At 36.3% G+C, this 24,057-nt stretch overlaps 1 protein-coding gene across 9 annotated transcripts in view; it reads left to right on the forward strand.

Moving 5' to 3' along the window:
• CADPS2 (calcium dependent secretion activator 2) overlaps nucleotides 1–24,057 on the forward strand; it is a 483,666-nt gene that overhangs the window by 395,067 nt on the left and 64,542 nt on the right. For all 9 annotated transcript variants that reach the window (XM_027102072.1, XM_027102066.1, XM_027102065.1 and 6 more), the window contains 3 exons: nucleotides 5,636–5,792; nucleotides 17,980–18,121; nucleotides 23,000–23,155. In XM_027102072.1, the coding sequence (XP_026957873.1) occupies nucleotides 5,636–5,792; nucleotides 17,980–18,121; nucleotides 23,000–23,155 (455 nt within the window). The remainder of the gene's footprint in view (nucleotides 1–5,635; nucleotides 5,793–17,979; nucleotides 18,122–22,999; nucleotides 23,156–24,057) is intronic.

Raw genomic sequence — 24,057 nt, forward strand, 5'->3', positions numbered from 1 at the left:
TTTGCATTTGAAAATCAAATGATGATTAGTGATGTTGAGGACCTTTTCATATACCTGTTGGCCATTTGTTAGTCTTCTTTGGAGAAATGTCTGTTTGGTCACATGTCCACCTTTTAATCAGGTTATTTCTTTTTTTGCTTTGAGTTTTAGGAGTGTATTATATATTTTGGATACTAACCCTTTATCCAGTATATGGCTCACAAATATTTTCTCCCATTCCTTTGTTGATTGTTTTCTTTACTGTGCATTAGCTTTTTAGTTTGATGATTTGCCTGTTTTTGCTTATGTTGTCTGTGCTTTTGGTGTCATATCTAAGAAATCGTTGCCAAGGCAAAGTTAAGAAGCTTTCTCTCTATTTTCTTCCAGGAATTTCACAGTTTCATGTCTTAAGTTTAAGTATTTAATGCGTTTTGAGTTGATTTTTGTATATGGTGTAAAACAAGGGTCCAGTTTAATTCTTTTGCTTGTGGATATCCACTTTTCCCAGCACCGTTTATTGAAGGGACTGTCCCTTCCTCGTTGTATATTCTTGTCACCCTTGTTGAAGATTAGTTGACCATATATGTGTGGGTTTATTTCTGGAATCACTATTCTGCTTCATTAATCTAGGTGTCTGTTTTGCTGCCAGTGCCAGATTGATTTAATTACCACAGCTTAGTAATATACATATTTTGATATCGGAAAGTGTGATGCCTTCAGCTTTGTTCTTCTTAAGAACACTTTAGCTATCTGGGATCTTTTGTGGTTCCATATGAGTTTTAGGATTATTTTTTCTATTCCTATAAAAAAAAGTTCAATGGAATTTTGATAGGGTTTGTGTTGAATCTGTAAGATTGTTTTGGGTAGTATGGACATTTTAACAATATGAATTCTTCCAATCCATGACACCAGATATCTTTCCATTTATTTGTGACTACTTTAATTTCTTTCATCAGTGTTTTATACTTACAGTTTACAGGACTTTCACCTGTTTGGTTAAGTTTACTTCTAAGAATTTTTACGCTTTCTAATACTATTGTAAATGAGATTGTTTCTTAATTTCTTTTTCAGATTGTTTGTGTGTAGAAATGCAATTGATTTTTGTATGTTGATTTTATATCCTGCATCTTTGCTGAATTTGTCCATTAGTTCCAACAATTTTTATAGAGTATTTAGGTTTTTCTACGTACAAGATCACATTATCTGCAAAGATAATTTTACCCTTCCACTTTGCATACCATTTATTTCCTTTTCTTGCCTGATTGCTCTGGCAAGGATTTCCATTACCGTGTTGAAAAAAAAGTGATGAGAGTGGGCATCTTTGCTATATTCTGGATTTTAAAGGGAAAGTTTTCAGTTTTTCACCACTGAATATGATGTTAGCTGTGAGCTTCTGACATATGGCCTTTGTTGTGTTGAGGTAAGTGCCTTCTATACCTAATTTGTAAGAATTTTTATCCTAAAAGGATGTTGAATTCTGTCAAATGTTTTTTCTGCATCTACTGAGATGATCGATCATGTGATTTTTATCCTTCTCTCTGTTAATTTGGTGTATCACATTGACTGATTTGTGTGTGTTGAACCAACTTTACATCCCAGGGGTAAATCCCACTTGGTCACAGTGTCTGGTCCTTTTAATATGCTGTTGAAATTGATGTGCAATATTTTGTTGATAATTTTCACATCCATGTTTATCAAGGATATTGGCCTATATTTTTCTTTGCGTGTGGTGTCTTTTTCTGCCTTAGATATCAGGGTGATACTCTCCTCATAAAATGAGTTTAGAAATGTTCCCCCTTGGGCTTCCCTGGTGGCGCAGTGGTTGAGAGTCCACCTGCTGATGCAGGGGACACGGGTTCGTGCCCCGGTCCGGGAAGATCCCACATGCCGCAGAGCAGCTAGGCCCGTGAGCCATGGCCGCTGAGCCTGCATGTCCGGAGCCTATGCTCCGCAACGGGAGAGGCCACGGCAGTGAGAGGCCCATGTACCGCAAAAAGAAGAAATGTTCCCCCTTCTATTATTTGAAAGAGTTTAAGAAGACTTGGTTTTAATTCTTCTTTAAACGTTTGATAGAATTAACCTGTAGTGCTATCTGTTCCTAGGCTTTTCTTCTTTGGAGGTTGTTGATTACTGATTCAAATTCCTTACTTGTTTTTGGTTTGTTCAAGTTTTCTGTTTCTTCTTGATTCAGTCTTGATAGATTATATATTTCTAGGAATTTATCCTTTTCTTCTAGGTTGTCTAATTTGTTGATGTATAGTTGTTCATTCTAGTCTCTTATGATTCTTTTTTCTTTCCTGTGGCATCAGTTGAAATGTCTCCCTTCCATTTAAATGATTTTATTTATTTGAGTCTTTGTTTTTTTTCTTTTTAATCTAACTAAAGTTTTGTCATCTTTTCTAAAAAACAGCTCTTAGTTTCCTTGATTTTTTCTATTGTTTTTCTATTTTCTGTTTCACTTATTTATACTCTAACCTTTATTATTCCTTTCTTTTTCTAACTTTGAGCTTAGTTCTTCTTTTTCTGGTTCTTTGAGGTGTAAAGTTATATTGTTTATCTGAGATTTTAAAAAATTTTTTAATGTATGTGTTCATTGCTATAAACTTCCTTCTTAGTACTGCTTTCACTGCATCCCATAAGTTTTGGTATGTTATGTTTTTTGTTTGTTTCAAGATATTTTCTACTTTCTTTTTGCTTTCATCTTTGATCTGTTGTTTGTTCAAGAGTATCTTGTTTAGTCTCTATGTTTTTTCTCTTTTCCTTTTGTTATTCATTTCAAGCTTTTTTCTACTGTTGTTGGAAAAGATACTGGGGATGGTTTCAATCTTCTTAAATTTGTAAAACTGTTTTTGTGACCTAGCATGTGATCTTTCCAAGAGAATGTTTCATGAGTTCTTGAGAAGAATGTATAGTCTCCTGCTGTTGTATGGAATGTATGTATGTGTCTGTTAGGCCCATTCGGTGGTGTTCAGGTCTGCTGTTTCCTAACTTCCTGTCTGGGTGATCTCTCCATTATTCAAAGTACAGTATTGAAGTCTCGTATTGTAATTGTGTTGCCATCTATTTCTCCCTACAGAGTCAATGTTTGGATTACATGTTTAGGTGCTCTGATGTTTGGATGCTTATATATTTATAATTGTCCTAGCTTCCTGGTGAATTGACCCTTTCCCATTATGTAATAACCTTCTTTATTTCTTTTGGCAGTTTTTAACATATACTGTAGTTTGTTTGATATAAGTATAGACACCCCTGCTCACTTTTGGTTATCATTTGCATGGAATATCTTTTTCTACCCCTTCACTTTCAGCCTATGTGTATCCTTAAATCTAAAATGAGTTTCTCATAGATAGCAAGCATATAGTTTTATCTTGTTGTTTTACCCATTCAGCCACTCTGTGTCTTTTGATTGCAGATTTTAATCCATTTACATTTAAATTAATTACTAATAGGTAAAGCTGACCTCTCAACTGGACTTCAGAGCTTTTAACCATCTATTTTAAACCTATAACTCCAATCATATACAAAATCCTGCACTTGGACTTCCTACACATACTTTATATGTTATTCATGTCAAATTTTACCTCTTCTGTACTATATATCCAGTAACAAATTTTTGTGGTTATAGTTATTATTACTACTTTTCTCTTTTAGATTTTATACTAGCGTTAAAAGTTATTTATGCACCACCATTACAGCATTACAGTATTGTTTGTCTACATATTTACCTTTACCAGTGAGATTTATACTTTCTTATACATTTGTGTTGCATTTAGCATCCTTTTGTTTCAACTTGAATTTTCTTTCACACTTTTTGTAAGGCAGGTCTAGTGGTGACAAAGTTCCTCAGTTTTAGTTTGTCTGGGAAAGTCTTTATCTTGCCTTCATTTTTAAAGGACAGTTTTGCTGTGTATAGTATTCTTGGTTGGCAGTTTTTTCTTTAGCTATTTGAATATATCTTACCACTCCCTCGAAGCCTCTAAGGTTTCTACTGAGAAATCTGCTAATAGCCTTATTCTTGTATATGATGAGTCACTTTTCTCTTGCTGCTTTCAAAATCCTCTCTCTGTCTTTAATTTTTGACATTTTAGTTATAATGTGTCTCAGAGTGGACCTCTTTTGGTCAACCCATTTGGGATCTTTTGGGCTTCATCAATCTGTATGTCCATTTCTTTCAGATTTGGAAAGTTTTCAGCCATTATTTCTTTAAATAAATTTCCTGACCCTTTCTCTTTCCCTTCTCTTTCTGGAACTCCAGAAATATGTATTTGATAAGACATATCAAATTGGTTCACTTGAAGATGTACCACAAACCTCATAGGCTTTTCTTCACTCCTTTTCATTCTTTCTTTTTGTTCCTCTGACTAGATAATTTCAAATTACTTGTTTTCAAGTTCATAGATTCTTTCTTCCACTTGATCAAGTCTACTGTTGAAGCTGTCCTTTAAAGTTTTTGGTTATTGTGTTCTTCAGCTCCAGAATATTTATTTGGTTCATTTTATGGTTCTCTTTGTTGAACTTCTCATTTTTTTCATATATTATTTTCCTGATTTCATTTAGTTGTCTGTCTGTGTTCTCTTGTAGCTCACTGAACTTCTTTAAAAGAATTTTTGAACGTTTTTAGGCCATTTATAGATCTCCATTTCTTTGGGATTGTCTATGGGAGCTTTATTTTGTTCTTTTGTTTGGTGTCCTATTTCTAGATTCTTCATGATCTGGTAATCTTACCTTGGTGTTGTGCATTTGAAGAAACTGTCTCTTCTTCCTTTCTTTATAGACTGACTTCAGCAGGGAAAGCCTTCACCAGTCAGCCCAGCCAGATATTCCGGGTGGTCTGGTTGGTAGGATCCATAGGCAGGCTGGCTGGTGGGCCTGCTGCCAGGTTACATGGGCAGGCCACATTATTTTTGAGAACCTCCTAAAAAGTAAATACTCTTTTCACCCATCTAAACAGCAGAGATTTTTTTTAAGTGATTATTGTTACTACCTAAAAGGCATTAAAAAATGCCCAGCGGAGTATAAAGTAATAAACAGGACATAACACAGCCTTGCCCCTGTGGGGTTTACAGTCTAATTTAAGAGGCAGACATTAAAATATTTATATGTGTGGTCATAGATACAGTACTAAGTCTTGTGAAATGGAAATACTTGGTATCAGAGAGACTATCTAGGAGGACATAATTTACACTGGAGGGTCAGGAAATCCCTCTCTATGAAAGTGTGTTTTAGCTTTAGACCTTAGATTCATAAAAAAATACAACAAATAAAATGTAGTCTTTTTTAAATGGGAAATAATTTTGTAGATACGTGTATTTAAATAGTAAACAAATTTGGCATTGATAAATAAAATATGAAATCTAGTGTAGAATTAAAATGTAAAATGACATTCATTGCTTTATTTTTTAAAACACATTTTTGATTTAGAACATTTGAAAAATACATAAAACAAAAATTCCTTGTATCTCATAATTTATACATAACTACTATTTGGCATATTTATTTCCAATTCTTTTTTCTGTGACTAGAAATATTAAAACATTTGGTATCATACTCTACAATAGTGTCCTACAGTTTCACTTTTAATGACATATTTTTACAGTATTTGTGTGTGTTTCTAACAGGTAATGTATGTTTACATTATTTCTTTATTTGTTTACAGGCGTTTGCCTGGTGGCCTGATTTATTGGCAGAGCATGCAGAGAAATTTTGGGCTTTATTCACAGTGGATATGGATACTGCACTGGAAGCACAACCACAAGACTCCTGGGACAGTTTTCCTCTTTTCCAGCTGCTTAATAATTTCCTCAGAAATGACGGTAAGCACTTGCATTTTCTTTAGGGTAGAAATGGGGAGGAGGGGAGAACTTTGTGTGTGTGAGTCTGGATTTAAGGAGCTCTAGCGGTCACCCAACAAGAATCAACACGGGTAACGTTAACATTTGCTCAGTCTCCCCCAGTATATCCGGCCCGGGTCTGGGCGAGACCAGCAGCACTCTCACATTGCTCCACTGGCCTCTAAAATTGCTCTCATTCTACCCTCCTGCTTCATCAGGCACTGACAACATAGGTACCTTCTCAGTGTACCTGTGAATCAGAAAATCTTCAAAGGTTAACATTTCTAAAGTACCTGAGAATTTAAGATCTCTGAAAGACACCTTAGAAACTTATTATTCTAGACATCATGCCATGTTAAGGCTTCTACTAATACACACTGTGCTAATATTGTTTGCCTGAAGAGGTTCGGTTCTACAGATGATAGGAATATTGCCCTGCGGTATTGCTTGCTCTCTCAGTATTTAGAAATTGAAGAGAATGTAAAGGTTCTCTGTTGCGATATTTTTTTCCAATGCAGTAATAACTTTTATAATTATTCTGGTACATGGTCTTCTAGCAGCCAGTATAAACATAGTTTTCAGTCAGGATTTTTGGAGGCATTTCTTAGCCTACAGATTCCTGTGGGCCTTTCCTCTGATGATTCTTTTTGAAGTTTCCCTTCAACTCAGGTTTGGTTTCTACTGACAGCCTTTTGCTTCAACACTTGCAGTGGTCTTGGGGTCACTAATTCCCTATTGTATCACACTACTCTCAGTATAAACCAGGTTGAACTCTGCCTCTTTCTAACCTCTGGTTCTGACTTGTTCTGCCGGATCCATGGAATGGCCTTCTTTTGTTTCATAAGTTCTTCTCCCAGCTATTATTCCCAGTTATTTAACTCTTTCTCATGTGATAGCGTTTTCATGCCCATCACCATTTTTATCACCTTCCTCTAAGAAGGTCTCACTCCGCTTTTCAATATTGCTCTGGAGTGTGATGCTAAGAAGTACACGGTGCCCACAACGTTACCTGGGTAACCCAGGCCCCAAGGAGAGCTGCCTGCCTTCTGCCCTGTCTTCCTGCGGCCCACGGCTGCCCTCTCTCCCAGGAGCTTAGTCACACTGGTGATACAGTTCACACTTGCTGTCTTTTAAAACTCCAGATCTCTTTGCTTCTCTCTTTCCAGGATATCACTACTCTGTATTTCCAGGTTTAAATTTAAATCTTTTTTTTTGACATTTGTCTTTGTTTTTTTAAAAATGACTCTCTTGATTTTGTTCATCACCCTAGTCTATCATTTCTTACCTTCCTTTGGTTATTCATCCCTTTGAGTCTATGATAAAACTACAACTGTTTTACTGGGAAAAAACAGCTACATAGATAAGAAATTGTGTGTAATATTGGACTGCCCGTGGACATCTGGATTTGGGACACCAGGGTAAGAACCTTTGTTATACTAATTAATAACATGTTATACTAATTACATAAGAGAGAGAGGCATCATATTATGCTAATTAATAACATGGGCTTTGGTGCCAGACAGATTCACATCTGTCTCTGCTGCTCACTACTTGACCTTTGACGATAGCTTAACCTTGGTAAACTTTAGGTTCTTCATCTATAAAAGAAAGAAATAATAGTACCTACAGTGTCATTGGCGGTGAGGATTAAAGAAGGTAATAGCTCATGTATAATGAATGCTAAATAAATATTATAGATATTAATCAGTTACAATTTCAGTCTTGATTTTTTTTAGCCATCTTATTCATTCTCTTATCCAATTTCATTTCCAAAAGGCCTTATTAAAAAGCCAAAGAACTAAGCTACAATTCCTAGTTCAGATTCAACAACGTCTTCTCTCAGGAGTTGCTATACCCACAGTTATCCGTCTGTGAATCGTTTATTCTGCAAATTGTCCTCAGACAACTTTTACATTCCAGTTTGGTTCCCTCCTGCCAGCTAGCAGACCTCAAATGACCTTCTTCTTTCCCAGTCTCTTATCATCATTTTATTTTCTGCTAAGAAATTACAAGCGAGGTTTAATATTTTCTTATGACAAATATATATCAATAAACTTGCTGCCAAAAATAAATACATGTACAATATTATACATTTAGTCCCTAAATGAGAATAAATAAACATAGGATTATTTCTAACATTGCTCTTTTCCACTTGCATGAAAACTCAAGAATTGACCATATTTAGATTTATTTGGGGGTTTGTTCAAAGATGAAAGTATTTATTAATATTCTCAGTGAAGTAGTAAAGATGTTGAATCATTTAACTTATTCAATATATTAGAATTTATTTATAAGGAAAATAAATATGCTGTAGATTTCTTAGAAATTGGGGAACCTCTACTATAATGCCAATGAATTAACATCTTTTAAAATTTATTTTTAAGAAGAGCTCTTACATTCAAGTGTAATTTTATGAGTCATATCAAAAAGAACACTAAAAAGAGTATAACAGAAATGTGATTTTTAGCCAAATATTTAATTCAAAAGAATATCACATTCCTCTCCTGTTTTAAACCATTTTTATAATATTGGCTACTACTAAATGCATAAAGTATTGTGTTATGTCATTTGGGTATACATTACTCAATCACACAAAAGCATTGATTAATGATTTCTTTTGAATGTTATCAATTTGGGGGGGGGAAGTCTAGATCTAGGCTTTGATTTTGCAGTGATTAACATATTTTAGAAAACATCAATTATTTCAGAGAAAAACAGCTCCTCTATGTAGTGAGGTAAATAGAAAAGTTCCCCAGTGCTGTAATTTCCTTTTGGTACTGGGAGAACAGTGTGGTCTGGGTAATTGAAATAGAATGCAGTAACTTTCAACTCAAACTCACAAGTTACCATCCAAAGCCAAGACCACTTAGTAATATCTCAGTAGTTGGTAAGACATATTTTTTTTTTGCTATTAATATCACCCTTGATAATAATGAAGAATATTGTTAATAATTATGTTTGTTTCATTAAATTCCTGAAATATTCAGATGGTGATTTAGTGAATTCAATTCAAATGTTAAATGTCAACCTATAGCTGCCCCCAAATTGTCCTTTTGGAAAGCTTATAGGAAAACATAAAACTTCTGTCCTTTACCACCACCTCCCAAAGAAAGAAAGATTCTTACATCACTGGCCATGGCCTGACAGTTTTTACCATATTGACCCAACTAGAGGTATAGTCCAAATTCTAATTAATTTAAACCTCAACTAGCCAGGGGTAAAATAGGAACAGATTGCTCCAAAATGTCCAATCTTGTTAAGGGAGATAATTTGCTGGATAACAGTGCTTACTATTACCCCACACGTGGCATACCACTAATTATATAGAGATTTTAAGTGGTTGTGATTTATTACTAATAATGTCACATACTTATGTCTGCTTTTCCAAAATAAAAATTACTGACACGTCTCTAACAGAAATATTAGTTAGAATCTGTGCTTTATTTGTGCCTTGAAAGCTTTATAGCTGAGTTGTTTTGGGCTTTTTTTTTTAATGAATAATTTAGATGTTCCTGCTGGATGTTTACCATCTTTATTTTGTTAAAATATTTATGCTTTGATATTTAAAAATAAGTGTTTATCTTTAGGGGAGCGGAGAGGATCTTAGACAAACGTCTTCATTTTCCAGATGAACAAACTAAACCCCTAGGAGGCGAGGTGCCTGGGCTGGGGCTTGCGGGTAGGAAACCAAGGCAGCGGCAAGTTGCAGCCTGATCACTTAGTCTCCAGCCCACCTCAGTCTACAGGCGCAAATGCAGATTCTGGGGGCATTTATAAAATAAGATCATAGTTTTAAAGAAGATAGGAGATTCCTTGAACTTTTATTTTTACCTCATAAAGTGTTTATAAGGGCCTTGAATTATGGGGGCAAAGGAAGCAGGTTGGTTAAAGGGTGCAGAAGGGACGAGATAAAGTATTGTCTTAGCATGTACCTTATAAAACATCCATGATGAGATTTCCAGGGACTGAACTAATTAGAGGAGGAAAGAGGTTCAAGACAGTGAATTCGGTTGCTATTTTAAGAAGGGAAAAAAGAACTGTGTCTGGGGTAGGTGTGTTTCCTTACAGTTGGGCGTGATTAGGGAAAATCTTAGCCTCAAGGATCCTTGGAGATGAAATGTGGTTTTCCTCGAGGGAAGAGTACCAGCTGCACCACAATTGTAGCAACTGTCCCCAGTCTCCCGCCCCTCACAGGCTCACCCATTGACTCCCAGAGAAGGACTGATGAAGACAACAAACTCCGGCTCCCTCATTTCTGTCCAAAAAAGACTGAAGTCCTGCTTACCTCTCCATCCTTCCTCCATACATCCTGATCCACTCCCCACAACTCAAGTCTTAATTAGATGGGTAATCAATTTAAATGGTATCTCAGGAAACAGTTTTGAAAAACAGATGTATTAAAATTAGGGAAAATAAATGTTTGCATAATGAAGCAATTAGCATGATAGTTGAATGATCCTGAATGACTATGAAGCTGGTACAAATAGATTCTACCCTTGCGTGCCGTTTTCCACAATTGTCCTGTCCTGTCGATAATCCGTATGGCAAGTGACTGCTTCTGACAAATGAAAGCCATCTGCAAATGGCACAAATCATCTCTTTCAGTACTACCAAAAGACAGACTCTTGGAGCTAGTCACCTTTTAATCTGTGGATATGCTAGCAAGTGGCAAATGACCATTCTGTTGGGAACTGATTCCCAGCTGAAAAATACCACGGTGCTTCTTCTTTAATTAACAGCCTTTTCACATTGCTAGCACATTAAAGCCATCCTTAAGAACACCCGTGCTTATATAATCAATGTCACAGCGTCTCTACCTAAACGAATAATAAATGTTCAGGCTCTACACTAAGTGAAAACCTATCCTCCAAGACTTTCACCTTCATAAAGATGGGCTCATAAAAATGGAGAAAAGAAAAATTGGAATGTGGTCTCATGAGGATAAAAAGGCTAGTGTTAATAATTAACAAGGAGAGTGAAGTGGAGTCAAATTAGCCATAATAGAGCCCAGAGTGACTGGCAGAGTCACCTCTCATTATCAAAAAACTCATTAAGAAATGAAGAGGTGGAAATCCTGGTGGTTATTCTCACACTTCAGCTGTATCAGAGATTATTTTTTAGATTTCTTTGAAATGAAGAACAGTTAGGTCACCATATTGCATATTAGGTTAATTTTCAGGCTTTGAAATATGGAGGGCTGGCACCTGCGTGTCATTCTACCTCAAGAGCTTAAATGAGCTGTACATCTGAAATTCACAAATTGGTGTTTACAGTTATATCTGTATATACATCGACTAGGAATAATGCAGAAAGGATATGACTTCTAGATTATAGCAGAGCTGTGTGCCAGGTTAGTTTTATAGCTCTTTTACAAATGATGAAATGACCACTAAAACTCAAAAATGTATTTAACACCAATCCCAAGAGCTGATTGAATTCAAAATTGTGTGTCAGAACTTGTTTTACTGACTAATATAGTAAAAGAAATGAAAAAGCAAGGAGTCACTAGCTTTTTCTTAAATGGAATGCTGCAGTACTGCTCTAGTATCTTTTTACTACATGTAGACATTTTAAATTTTTAATCTGTATATTTTCTTAGAAATTAGTGCCTCAGAGAAAATAACCTAAAATGCTCTAACAGTGTTCTTCACTATAGATTTGTAGAAACATCTTTAACTCTTGAAGGCCACGAACGTCAGGAACCCCACACTTGAGGGCTATTGATCATGTTACAGCCGTACTCAGTTGTTTCCATTACCGGGACGGTATTGTGGGACATAACCCCAAAGATCAGAAGGTTGTATGTAACTGGAGTAAAATTTCAGACTTTTCCATTTGGCTTTAATACTAGTCTCATAAAATCCAGCATGAGAATTGCTAGACCACGAGACTTTGCTTATTTTTGCCCTAAACCTTGCTTAACGTTTATATTGATGTTTTCCTGAATTAATTCTGCAAGAAACGGGGGCTGAATGCCTACAATTTACCAAATCCCAGTCCCCTACAGATACATGGGTAAAAAACAATTCCTGCCCTTGAAAAGCATATAATCTAGTGGAGGATATGGGCATATATGCAGTACTAACTATAATGCAACAGATTGTAAAACTGTAATTCATTTATGTGTACTCTGTGCTATGACATTTTTAATTATAGTTTTAAACTGGTTTTGTTTGATTTGGATTTGTTGCCCCCAAAATAATAAACATTATAACATCAGTGCTCTCATTCCTTGTTACCTCCTATCTCTAGATAGATAGATAGATAGGTAGGTAGATAGATAGATAGGTAGATAGATAGGTATTTTTTAACAAGGGCCCTGAGAGGAAAGGAAGAGTTGGGTGTGGATTTAGGAGGTTATCATTCCAGTATAGTATAAATTAAATATTACCAAACTGTGTAAAATTGCTTATCAAATTTTTAGTTAAAAGGAGAATAAATACTGAAGAGTTTTCTATTTTACTTAAACCTCAGCAGGATGCTCTCAGAGTTTCCTTTAGGGGGTGGATTATTCAATAAACAGATATTTATTGAGTGCCTGCCTAATGTGCCAACTTCTTGGCTGGGCGCTATTCCTAGATCTGAGTGGGGAGGAAGTTTGGTTTGGTTTGTGTGTATGTGTTTTCTTTTTACATACTGCTGTTCTAGGCTGCAGTCCTCCAGGCTTTTCTCCTGAAGCCCATAGTCATATTTCCTGTGATGGGGATCCCATTATATGTATTTGTCAACATAGAGAGTGATCTATTAATTTTATATCTTAGTCCATGGTGCTTGCATTGTTAAGGATTGGTACAGTTTGTAGTCCCTTGAATAATTGTTGTTTTCTGGCAAAATCTATTGTTTTTATTGTGGTTTGTGTGGTTGGGTATTTTTTGTGGTTTTTTGCTGGTCATAAATTACTCATTCCCTTCTGAAATGCCTAATTAGAATTAGAATTTTAGGGGGGAGTTTCATTCTTCCTAGTAATCCACTAATGCTGACTAATTAGAAGGAGGAATGCAGATATAAAATTGGATTATATGGTCTCAGGAGTCAACAGCGTATTTTTACCCTAAACACAGTATGTGAACTCTTTTATCTGCTTATCCTTAATTTATCCAGTGGTTATTGTCTCAGTAATCGTTATTAATTGGATTGTAGTTTAAATTCTGTGTTGAAATCTTACTATTAAAAGCCTATGACAAGTACTTTTGTAAATGTAAGACTCTTCTGGGCCTGTAAAGAATCAACACTAATTCATTAATTATTGGGATGCTCAAAATAACTGGGCACATCTGCCCCCCTAGTTTACCTTTTATTTAAGCCTTTTGCTTTCTCTTTGCCATTTCTGATTGTACTGTTGGGCTTGATGTCATTGATGCTTCCCTATTTTCTGACAAGGTGATATTTGGAGATATAGAATAGAATCTTTTGGAAAAAAATATTTTTATCCACCAACTAGATGCTAATCCTCCACTTATGTTCTCGTAACCACTATTTGAGACTCCTTCTGAGCAGTTCTTTCTACTTCCACACCTCTGGTATAATGTCAGAAGCGTTCTTGGATGAGGCCACATTGAGAACTGGCCTCTTCCAGTGAGCTTTTAGCCTTGTAAAGGCTTGATTTGGACAGGTGGCAGCCCCAAATCCTAATCTGTCCTTATTAAACCATATGGAGAAGATAGAAGCACTCATTCTGATGCCTGGGGTTACATATTACGATGGCTTTTGACAGTGTCTGATAGGAATGGGGTGCAAACTGGCATATGGACAACTGAGAAAAGGAGCATGCATTTACATACACAAGTATAGTGTCATCTGTATTCCAGGAGTCTTGCCTTTTGAAACCGGATTCTCCCTTTTCTTTCTTTCCCTTTCTGTGTGTATTTTCTCTTCATTTCTTCTCATTTTTCCTCTTCCTCTTTCTCCCCTCCATCCCATCTCTCCCTCCATTCTTCCTCGCCTTTCCTGAACCTGATTACCAAAGAAATACTACCAATTGCCAGTTTTCTAAAACTTTTGAACATGGGTTTATAATTGGATTTACTTTAATGAAAAGGAAAACTCTGCTGAAACGTAAGCAAACTTTTGGCCAGAATTCAATATTTGTGACCATTCTTAGGAAATACAGGAACTCTCCATTTTCTCCTCATTCTGCAGGATGTAATAGTTTGCTATCAAGTCATGACTGAACAGAGAAAATCCTCCCTTTGGTACATTCATTAAAATAAGAGACATAGAATTCCCTGGTGTTCCAGTGGTTAGGATTCCGGGCTTTCACTGACGGGACCCTGGTTTGATCCCTGGTCAGGGAACTAAGATCCCACGAGCCACGAAACCCGGCATGGCCGAAAGAATAATAATAGTAATAAAATAAGAGACATAAAATAGACAACATTCATATCCAGTAGAACTTTTAGCAGCATGATCTTGGACGTATGGGTCTAAAAATAGAATTTCTCATAAAAATATTTAGTACTATGTATTTTATAGAAAACATGAAGAGCTACACAGGCCTCAGACGTTCTTATATAGAATAATAATGTAGTAACTATGTAGTAATCTTAATAGTGTATACAGGTAGTCATTCATTCAACAAACGTTTGAACACTTGCTCTGAGCCAGGGACTTTGTTGGATACTAAGAATACAGACATGGTCCCTTCTCCAAGGACCTTGCACTCTCATAGGAAGAAAGAGATATGTCAGTGAGTACAGAAGTATGACATGGACTACAGTAGAAACCTGTGCAGGGTGGAGAGTAAACATGGGAAACCAGTAATCAGGGAAAGGGACAGCAGAATGAAGCATTTCAAGGAAGACTTGGAGGGGAAAGTGTATACTTGAACTGAAACGTGAAAATCATTATGTCTGGACCACAGGAAGTAGGGGGGTCAGGCAAACGAAAAGAGCCAGAGAAGTCATATTAAGACACCTCATAGGGACTTCCCTGGTGGTCCAGTGGTAAAGAATCCACCTTACAATTCAGGGGACGTGGGTTTGATCCCTGGTCAGGGAACTAAGATCCCACATGCTACGGGGCAACTAAGCCTGCGCGCCACAACTACTGAGCTCGCGCGCCTCAGCTAGAGCCTGCGTGCTGCAAACTACGGAGCCCACACGCTCTGGAACCCACACACCACAACTACAGAGCCCACGCGCCCTGGAGCCTGTGTGCCACAACTAGAGAAGAGAAAACCTGCACGCCGCAACGAAAGATCCTGCATGCCTCAATGAAGATCCCGCATGCCGCAACTGACCCGATGCAACCAAAAATAAATAAATAAATAATAAATAAATCTTTAAAAAAAAAAAAAAAAGACATCTCATAGATGGCTTTCATTCCATGCTAAGGCTTTTGAAGTTTTTCTTGAGGATCCATTAAAGAATTATAATCGTTGGGAGGTACATTATTTGTTTTACATTTTAGCAAGCCCCTCTGCTTGAGATTTTAAGAAGATGAATGGGCAGAAGGAAAATTAGGAGTCTAAGACCAGTTAGGAGATTATTGCATTAGCCCAGGCAGGAGATGAGAAGGCTGGAACTAGGACAACATCAGTGGTGATGAAGAGAGGGATGAGAAGTGTTAGAAAGATAATAAAGATATAAAATATGCAGGTTTTGACTACTGATTGGAGGTAGGAAGTGAAGGAGAGACCTCTGGTGCAACTTCCAGGTTGCTGGTATAATGATCAGGTGGACAATCCCTATTTTCACTCCTAGGGTGAGAATAAGAGAAGAGAAGTAGGCTTATTTAACAAGATAATGAATTCGGTGCTTATCAAGGATATCAAAAAAGAGAGCTCTTGCTAGAAATACATTCCAGTCAACTGCTACTTAATCTTAGAATCATTATAACATTTAATAATAACTGAGTGTGATTCTCCTTATGTGCTTCATTTTAACGAACTAAGTATGACTTCATAGCCAACATATCTAATCTCTAAATGTACAGTAAAGTAGCATTTGAATTGATGAGGTAGAGTGCTCATTTGTAGATATAATTTGTTACATAAGAGAGCTCTTGCTAGAAATACATTTGAGTCAACTGCTACTTAGTCTTAGAATCATTATAACATTTAATAATAACTGAGAGTGATTCTCCTTATGTGCTTCTTCATCTTAAGAAAGTAAGTACGGCTTAATAGCCAGCATACCTAATCTCTAAATGTATAATAAAGTAGCATCTGAACTGATCAGGTAGAATGCTTATTTTCGGAGGTAATGATTTGTTAACATTAGCATATGTTTTGGCTTTGATGTACTTAAAAATAATGACAATATTTAACAGTACCTATCAAGGTGCAGAGCCTAAGGTTCTTTATACTTTTTATTAGTAAGCCATATAAATGAAGGCTTAGGCACACAGTCTAGCTGTATAGCAATGTAAAATTATCCAGCTTTCAATGCGTATTATAAGCGCATTGAATATTTTCACAGTGTTCACTTTTTTATTGAAATATAGTTGATGTATAATATATAAGTTACAGGTGTACAATATAGTGATTCACAATTTGTGAAAGGTTATACTCCATTTATAAAATATTGGCTATATTCCCTGTGTTGTACAGTATATCCTTGGAGCTTATTTTATACCTAATAGTTTATACCCCTTAGTCCCCTTCCCCCTTCCCACTGGCTCTTTTTTGTTTTATTCACTGGTTTATTATATTTTTTATATTCCACATATAAGTGATATTATACAGTATTTGTCTTTCTCTGTCTGACTTATCTCACTTAGCATAATGCCTTCCAAGTCCATCCATGTTACTGCAGATGGTAAAATTTCTTTTCTTTCTTTTTTTAATGGCTGAGTAGTATTCCATTGTATACGTATACCACATCTTCTTTCTCCATTCATCTGTTGATGGACACTTAGGTTGCTTCCTATCTTGGCAATTGTAAATAATGCTGCTATGAACATTGGGGTGCATGTATCTTTTTGAATTAGTGTGCTTGTTTTTTTGGATATATATACACAGGAGTGAAATTGCAGAAAGACCCCAAATATTCAAAATAATCTTGAGAAAGAGCAGAGCTGGAGGAATCATGTTCCCTGAGTTTAGTTTACTTTTCAGTTCATTGAATATAATCGTTTTGGTAACCTTTTCACTTTTTCATGTTGTAACTGAGTTGTTTTTTTTTGTTGTTTTTTTTTTTGCGGTACGCAAAGCACTAGCAGATTCAGTGTCTGGGGAGAGCTAGATTTCCTGGCTCACAGACAGCTGTCTTCTCACTGTATCTTCAAGGGTGAAAGGGTCAAGGGAATGTTTCTGGGGTCTCTTTGATAAGGATCCTAATCCTGTTCTTGAGGGCTCTGCCCAAGACCTGATCATCTCCCAAAGATCCCATCTCCTAATACCATCATACTGGGAGTTAGGATTTCAACATATGAATTTGGGAGAGACACATTCAGTCTACAGCACTGACCTGTGTTCTAATAAAACTATGACCTGTGCATAGAAAGCAGCCATCTTTTAGTGGAGGTAAGTGCATCTTGTCCAGCAGTCCTGTCCCAGTAGTGCAAATTCTTAGACGTCTGCAACGGCTTCAGGTTGGATGTCCTATATCATAATTCAGTGAAGACTAACGGACAACTAAAAAATGCATGTGATATGCTGACTTTTTTAATACCCACGTGAAAAAGTAAATGCCTAAGAAGAAAATCCACAAATAACTGAAAAGTTCATGAAGCAGAATAGACATTCGCAAGGCCACAGTCACCCTCCTGCTGAATTAAACTAGTGTATCTCTTAGAAGCAATCAAACTTATCTCTCAGAATTGAACAGGTTTAGCTCTTCTGTGATACACAGCATACCGCAGGTATTCTAACTCTGTTTAATTGCTGTATTTACACGTGTCAAGACCTTCAGGGAATTCGGCAGCTCCCTTGAATCTCCAGCAAGTGGGCAGATGCCTTGTGTGCTAAACCTCTTAGAAAATAAAACCATACCACCTGGCAGGAACATTTTATAGAGATATAATCTATCTGTGGTTTTGACAGCCATATATAGGAGGTCAATTGTACTTCTTGATCAATTTTCATGACACGATATCCAATGTGAGGGGCCAGACCTCTGTATTTTATTGGTTCTGTGTCAGACTCTTTCCAGAAAAGTTTTTCGTCCATATTTTCCAAATGCCTGATGTTATCCCTCTGACAAACACTGTTTCTGCTTGACTATTTCAGCACTTCTGTGTAATGGAAAATTTCATAAACACTTGCAAGAAATCTTTGTGCCCTTGGTTGTCCGCTACGTGGATCTCATGGAGTCCTCCATCGCCCAGTCAATTCACAGAGGTTTTGAGCAAGAGACATGGCAGCCTGTCAAGTAGGTATCTTGCCTAGTGTCCACAGAGCCCCTGTCTCTTCTATGCTGACCTTATGACTTTACACGTGGCCATCTGTAGTTATTGCTTATGGTGGTCCCTTCCCACGTTGTTTGTTTCTTTACAGGAATATCGCCAACAGTCTTCCCAATGTAGCTCTTCCAAAAGTTCCAAGTCTGCCTCTTAATCTTCCACAGATTCCTAGCTTTTCTACTCCTTCGTGGATGGCTTCTTTATATGAGTCCACGTGTGTATCCCTCACTTATTTCCTGGTGCTGTGTTAGCTGGTGCATGGCCTGGGCTGTATTCTGTGCAGATGTGTTTAGATTGCATGGCATTTATCATTGGTTGAGGAATACTATGTTTGATTTTATTTGTTTTGAGTTTTTGAAGCTATTAAGCTAAGCTTAGCATATCAATGATAAATAATATAGATTTTTTTAAAAAAAAACTCACTGGTTTGATGTCGTTCATATGTAATCTGTGGGGCAAGGGTCATTTTGTGACCCAGGTTGTAGACTCTAGTCTAAGTGGTATAACCAGAGTTCTCCATATTCAGACAAGCAGTGTGGTTAACGGTTGGTATGTATCTCCAGGATCCTTAGTTGGCTCCAGCTTCGTTACTGCCACTTGATTTATCTTGTATATGTAGAAAAACCCTTGTAAGAACAGTTTCAAGAACATAATCTTTTTCTGCTTTAATCTTAGTCTCACCTTTAAAGAAATAATAATGCAGGCTCCAGAGAATGGGTTGTCCTTTGTTTCTCAGTACCAACAAGTTCTTCTTTTGTCCTTTCATATATCATTTGACGCACCTTGTTATTTTTAAGTAATCTTTTTTTTTTTTTTGCGGTACGTGGGCCTCTCACTGTTGTGGCCTCTCCCGTTGCGGAGCACAGGCTCCGGACGCGCAGGCTCAGCAGCCATGGCTCACGGGCCCAGCCGCTCCGCAGCATGTGGGATCTTCCCGGACCGGGGCACGAACCCATGTCCCCTGCATCAGCAGGCGGACTCTCAACCACTGCGCCACCAGGGGAGCCCTAAGTAATCTTTATATCATTACAAACCATATTTATTAACTCCACATTTTGCTGAGCCTACCTATTGCAGATTCAGTAACCAAGAGTCATTAAAGTGAAAAGGACATGGGCTTTGAAATCGATCAGCCCCACATTTAGATCCCAGCTTATTCATTGTTAAGTCTTACTTTGCCTCAGTTTCCTCAACTCTAAAATGGTTATGACACCTAACTTAAAGACGTTTTTTGTGAGAATTTTTTAAAAAACTGAAAAGTGCCTGGCACAGCATAGGGCCTCGATAGATGATAACCACTCCTATTCTACATTATGATTGTTATTACTATAATTATTATTACAGTATCGTCAATCATCATTATTACTCATAACTGTATGGTTGTCAAAAGTATGAGCCTCACAGCAATCAAATGAACTCAATAACAGCCCATGCTTTGCACAAGGTCTCTCATGAAGTCAGCTAGAAAGAATAATAATTATAAGAAGAAAATCAGCTACCATTTATAGAGAATTTGTTATATAAAGTGCCAAATTCTTTATCTCGGTTAAGCTTTGTAACAACCCTGTGAGGTAAATGTCACTTTCCCTATTTTACAGTTAAGGAAACTAAGTCACAAAGAAGTCAAAAGGCAAAACTTACGAGTGTCTCACAGTAAGCAAATGACAAAGACAAGATTTGGACCCAGGTTTGCTTGACTCCAAAGCTCTCACTCCGATTATTAATATATTTTGCTTCCAGAGAATATATTGATTAAAAAGTTGTCCGACATCCAAAACCTATCCCATCACCACATGTCAAATCTATTCCCAGTCTAATCTGCATATAATCAGAAAAAAGAGAGAGAAGCAAAGACCAAGGAAGAGAATGATAACTTGCAAAATAGTTTGGCAGTTTTTCTCCAAATTAAACATCAACACTATACTCATAATAATTATTAAGATATTAGGTTACATGTGAATCTTTTTCTTACAAGCAAATGCTTTGGGCTTTACAAGTGGTGTCTGTGTGTCCTCAGTTATCTAGGAAGTGTAGTGAACCTTTCTAAGTTTATGATTTTTTTTTGTACTTCTTTACATGGTTTTCTAATTTAACTCTTCTTCCTCATTTCCCATCTGTTTAACATCCTTGATTTTAATGAAGAACACTATTTTGGGCACTGCCTTGTGAAATTTAGTGGGGGTTTTTTGTAATTACTCTATTAGCTTTGAGATATATGTGAGCCCTAAATCTCATTATTAGGAGCCCCTTTTTAAAAATAACCTGTCTCAGGACAGGAATGTCCTGTCTTTATAACAAATTGTGACTCTGTAAATAAAGTGCTTCTACTTTCATCATTCTGGGCAAATAAAAAATTACGTTTTACAAGTTAGTTACCATTATCTTTACCTGCCAAGGTTTTCAACACTAGGCTTTGTGTCACGGTGGCCAGAATTACTGATAATGTTCTGATGTCATTGCAAAGTTTTTTTAAACTTTTCTTATAAAGCATTAAATAACAAGAAAAAAAATCCCATTTCACATATATAAGGAGTTAAAAATACAACTACTGATAAAGTAAAGAGAAATAATACCAAACTAGCCATGAGTCTGAAGATACATCTCTACATACTCATGTATAAATCACCTTAAGAGGTGCTCCTCCAAATCTCTCGCTGTATATAAAATCTTCATTCTGGGTTTTTTCGCTCTAGAAGTGAATGCCAGTCAGGTAAGTTTACTGCTGGCATTTTGAGAAAATTATCTCAGACTCCATTTTTCACATTTGAATTCTTTAATCTGTTACTAATACTTTTAGGGATAGGTCACTGATTAGAAATAATTTTAAAATGAAAAAGCTCTGAATAAATTGTGGGTTATACGTGCCGGCTTGAGAGAAAACCTATTTACATTTTTTCATCTATTTGATTATAACAAACTCTTGTTATCTTAATTACATTCCCAGTTAAGCACATGTGTCATTCAGAATCTCACCATAACATCGAAGAACAGAAAAAACATATATCCATCTTCTCTATAAAGATTTAATTGTCACATACGATGAGAAAGTCCATTTTTAATAGAATTCTACCTTTACTATTTGGGGGTTTGTTTTGATGGTGGCTTTTGTTGCTGTTGTTTTGTTGTGCTGTTACTTATATTTCTCCAAATTAGAATATTATAAGAAGTAGATTTGCTTCTTTGACAATTATATTCAATAGCTCTTAAAACATAGTTCCTCTATCTACTAAATTGTACACTACAGATGTACAGGAGGATTTTGCTTCAGGACTTTTTTCTCTTATTTTTTATTATATAAATGGCAAAATGGAAAATTGACTATAGTGTTTTCTCAAACATTTTTTGCAGCAATGTCAGCATGGTTGTCTGGTTCTTTTGTTTAATGATACATTTGGGGCACTGAATATTAAGGTTTGGAGATATTAAGTGAGGGAAGTGCTATGGGTAGTGTTCACTGCTTTGCTGTGATCGTTCCCTTGAGAATTTAACTCTGAGGACATCTTGGCTAGACGAGGAGATCATGAGGAATTACTGGCAAAATGGGAGGAGGAAAGCACAGTAGATTGGTGATGGAGCGAAGATGCTGGGCGCTGCAGGGCAGAAATAAGCTTTTAATTAGCCAGAGCAGGAGGTGATTGTTTTTACGCTTGGCTAATTAAGATATATTTAGCTAAACAATGTGGTTATTTAAAAGACTTTTTTATAAAATTTTTCTACCATGCCCTTGTGATAAGTTAGTTTATTTTATTTTAATATTTTTCTTTTACAAGCCTAAAATATAAATTTTAGGTTAGTGTATGTTAAAATTTTGGAAAGCTAAGCAGAAATGAATCATACAGCAGTTTTTGTTTTTTTCTTTTTCTTTTGTTCTCTTTTACAATTAAGTTTCAGTATACATAGGAATATTTTATTTTCAAATCATCTATTTTCCTATTAGGCTGTATACTTGCTTAATGAAAAGTAATAATATTATCCTTTACTCAAATATGATATACTCTGACACAAATTACCTTCTCGCATGGTGTGAAAATATGGTCCCTAGAGTAACTTTACCATAGTAGTGAATGCATAGCAGACCTTGGCTCCATGGTTAGATAGGTGGAAGGACCTGAAATATATGATGGTGCTCCAACTTGAGAGCACCTTGAATATCTTTTCTCTGTTAGACCATACCTGGTACTAAGTTAGGTTTGATAATGAACGAGAAAAGGCACAAAGCATTTCAAAGTAAAAGTAAGGTTTGCTTCCCTACCCAGCCTGTTACTTCATTCCCAGTACCTGTTTCACCTTTACCTGTAACTGAGAAATTTAAGGCCCTGAAGGCTACATACCTACAGATAAACAGAAGCCATCATCATGTCTGTCATCATGATGACAGAGGCACATATGCATGAGTTAAATAAAGCTGCTAGTTGCTGTTATATGAATTTTCTTGCATAAAACATACTTTTCTGAATATCTAGGAGGAAATGTGTATTTTATCTTTATCCTAGAGATTGGTAAAGAACGATTTAAGATGTTTGTTCCTATGTATATAATTTGATTTCCTTAGTAAAGAATCATTATTCATTTTACCCCTTTTTAATGAAACCCTACTACTATATTTCCATTTTGTTCTCCTTGCCTTATTCATTAAGAAGAAGCGAAAGGGGAAAATTAGAAGGTTGAACAAAGAAAAGTATTGATCACTAGGGGGGTTACGTAGTATTTTTTCACTGATGGCAAGTGATACAGAAAAGAAGAAACAGTGTTTTGATGGCAAGTGATAGAAAAGAAGAAACAATGTATTGGTGACGCAGCTAACAGTGGAAGTTTACAATGTTCTTCATTTTTCCCTTTTCTTCTAGCAATGGCTCAGCAACATCAGAAGACCTTTTTTGGAAACTTGATGCACTGCAAATGTTTATATTTGATCTTCACTGGCCAGAACAAGAATTTGCCCATCACTTAGAGCAAAGACTTAAACTAATGGCCAGTGATATGATAGAGGCCTGTGTCAAAAGGTAGACGTGTATTTTCAAGTTGCTGCTTACTCTGCCAACCCCCAAAATACCACTTTTCACCAAGTCTCTTCTATATAATTGTCACAAGGAAGGTTTCAACATGTACCACTTTTCCGAAATTTCAAGGACATGAGGTCCTTTGACCTGAATTCTGGGGACCCATGTAATTGATAAAATTGGCCTGCTACTTTTTCTCGGGTCTCCTAACCATTACCCTCATCAATAGCACCCGTACCGTATTAATCCTTTCTGTTGTGCTTATTATCCTCTGGGAATACTGTGCTTTAAATTCCCAAAGCAATACTTCCTGAGACATATGGAGGAGATCTGTTAAGTACTTTATGCATTACTTACTGTGTCTGTGTGCTGTGAAATGACATGGCAAACCCCATGGGTGATCATTGCCATCAATTGTTCTGTTTTTCTGGCATTCTCTATCCACATCGGATGAATTCCGAGTATCTATTTACATTCTTTCAGAACTTAACCAGAAATAAGTTATGAGGCTTTGGATTCTTCCACATGTGCTTTCCTTTTCTTTAATACTTTTTACAAAATCAGTATTGCATCCTAATTAGCATTGTTTTCCCCATCGCCCTTGTTCACAATATGTGCAAGAACAATGAGGGCAGCATACGGGAATAACAAATTCTGGTTGGAGCAATTAATAATCCTGAATTCTTTAAAGCAAGAAAAATCCTGTCTTTAGAATAATGTTTAATGGCTTTGTAAAGCAAGGCCATGAATTAGATTATTTAATGTTTAAAAAAATTCATGTTCGTCATCTGTGATTCTGATGTATCAAATCTATGGATATTCTTTGGATACTTTAGCAAAACCATTTCCAAACTACCTGTTATGCAGTTTCTTTAAAAAACCTAAATGCAACTTCAGGTATTTGA

This window comes from Aethalodelphis obliquidens, unplaced genomic scaffold (genome assembly GCF_003676395.1).
Source record: "Aethalodelphis obliquidens isolate GAN/ISIS:26980383/991018 unplaced genomic scaffold, ASM367639v1 scaffold5, whole genome shotgun sequence".
Classification (NCBI taxonomy): Eukaryota; Metazoa; Chordata; class Mammalia; order Artiodactyla; family Delphinidae; genus Aethalodelphis; species Aethalodelphis obliquidens.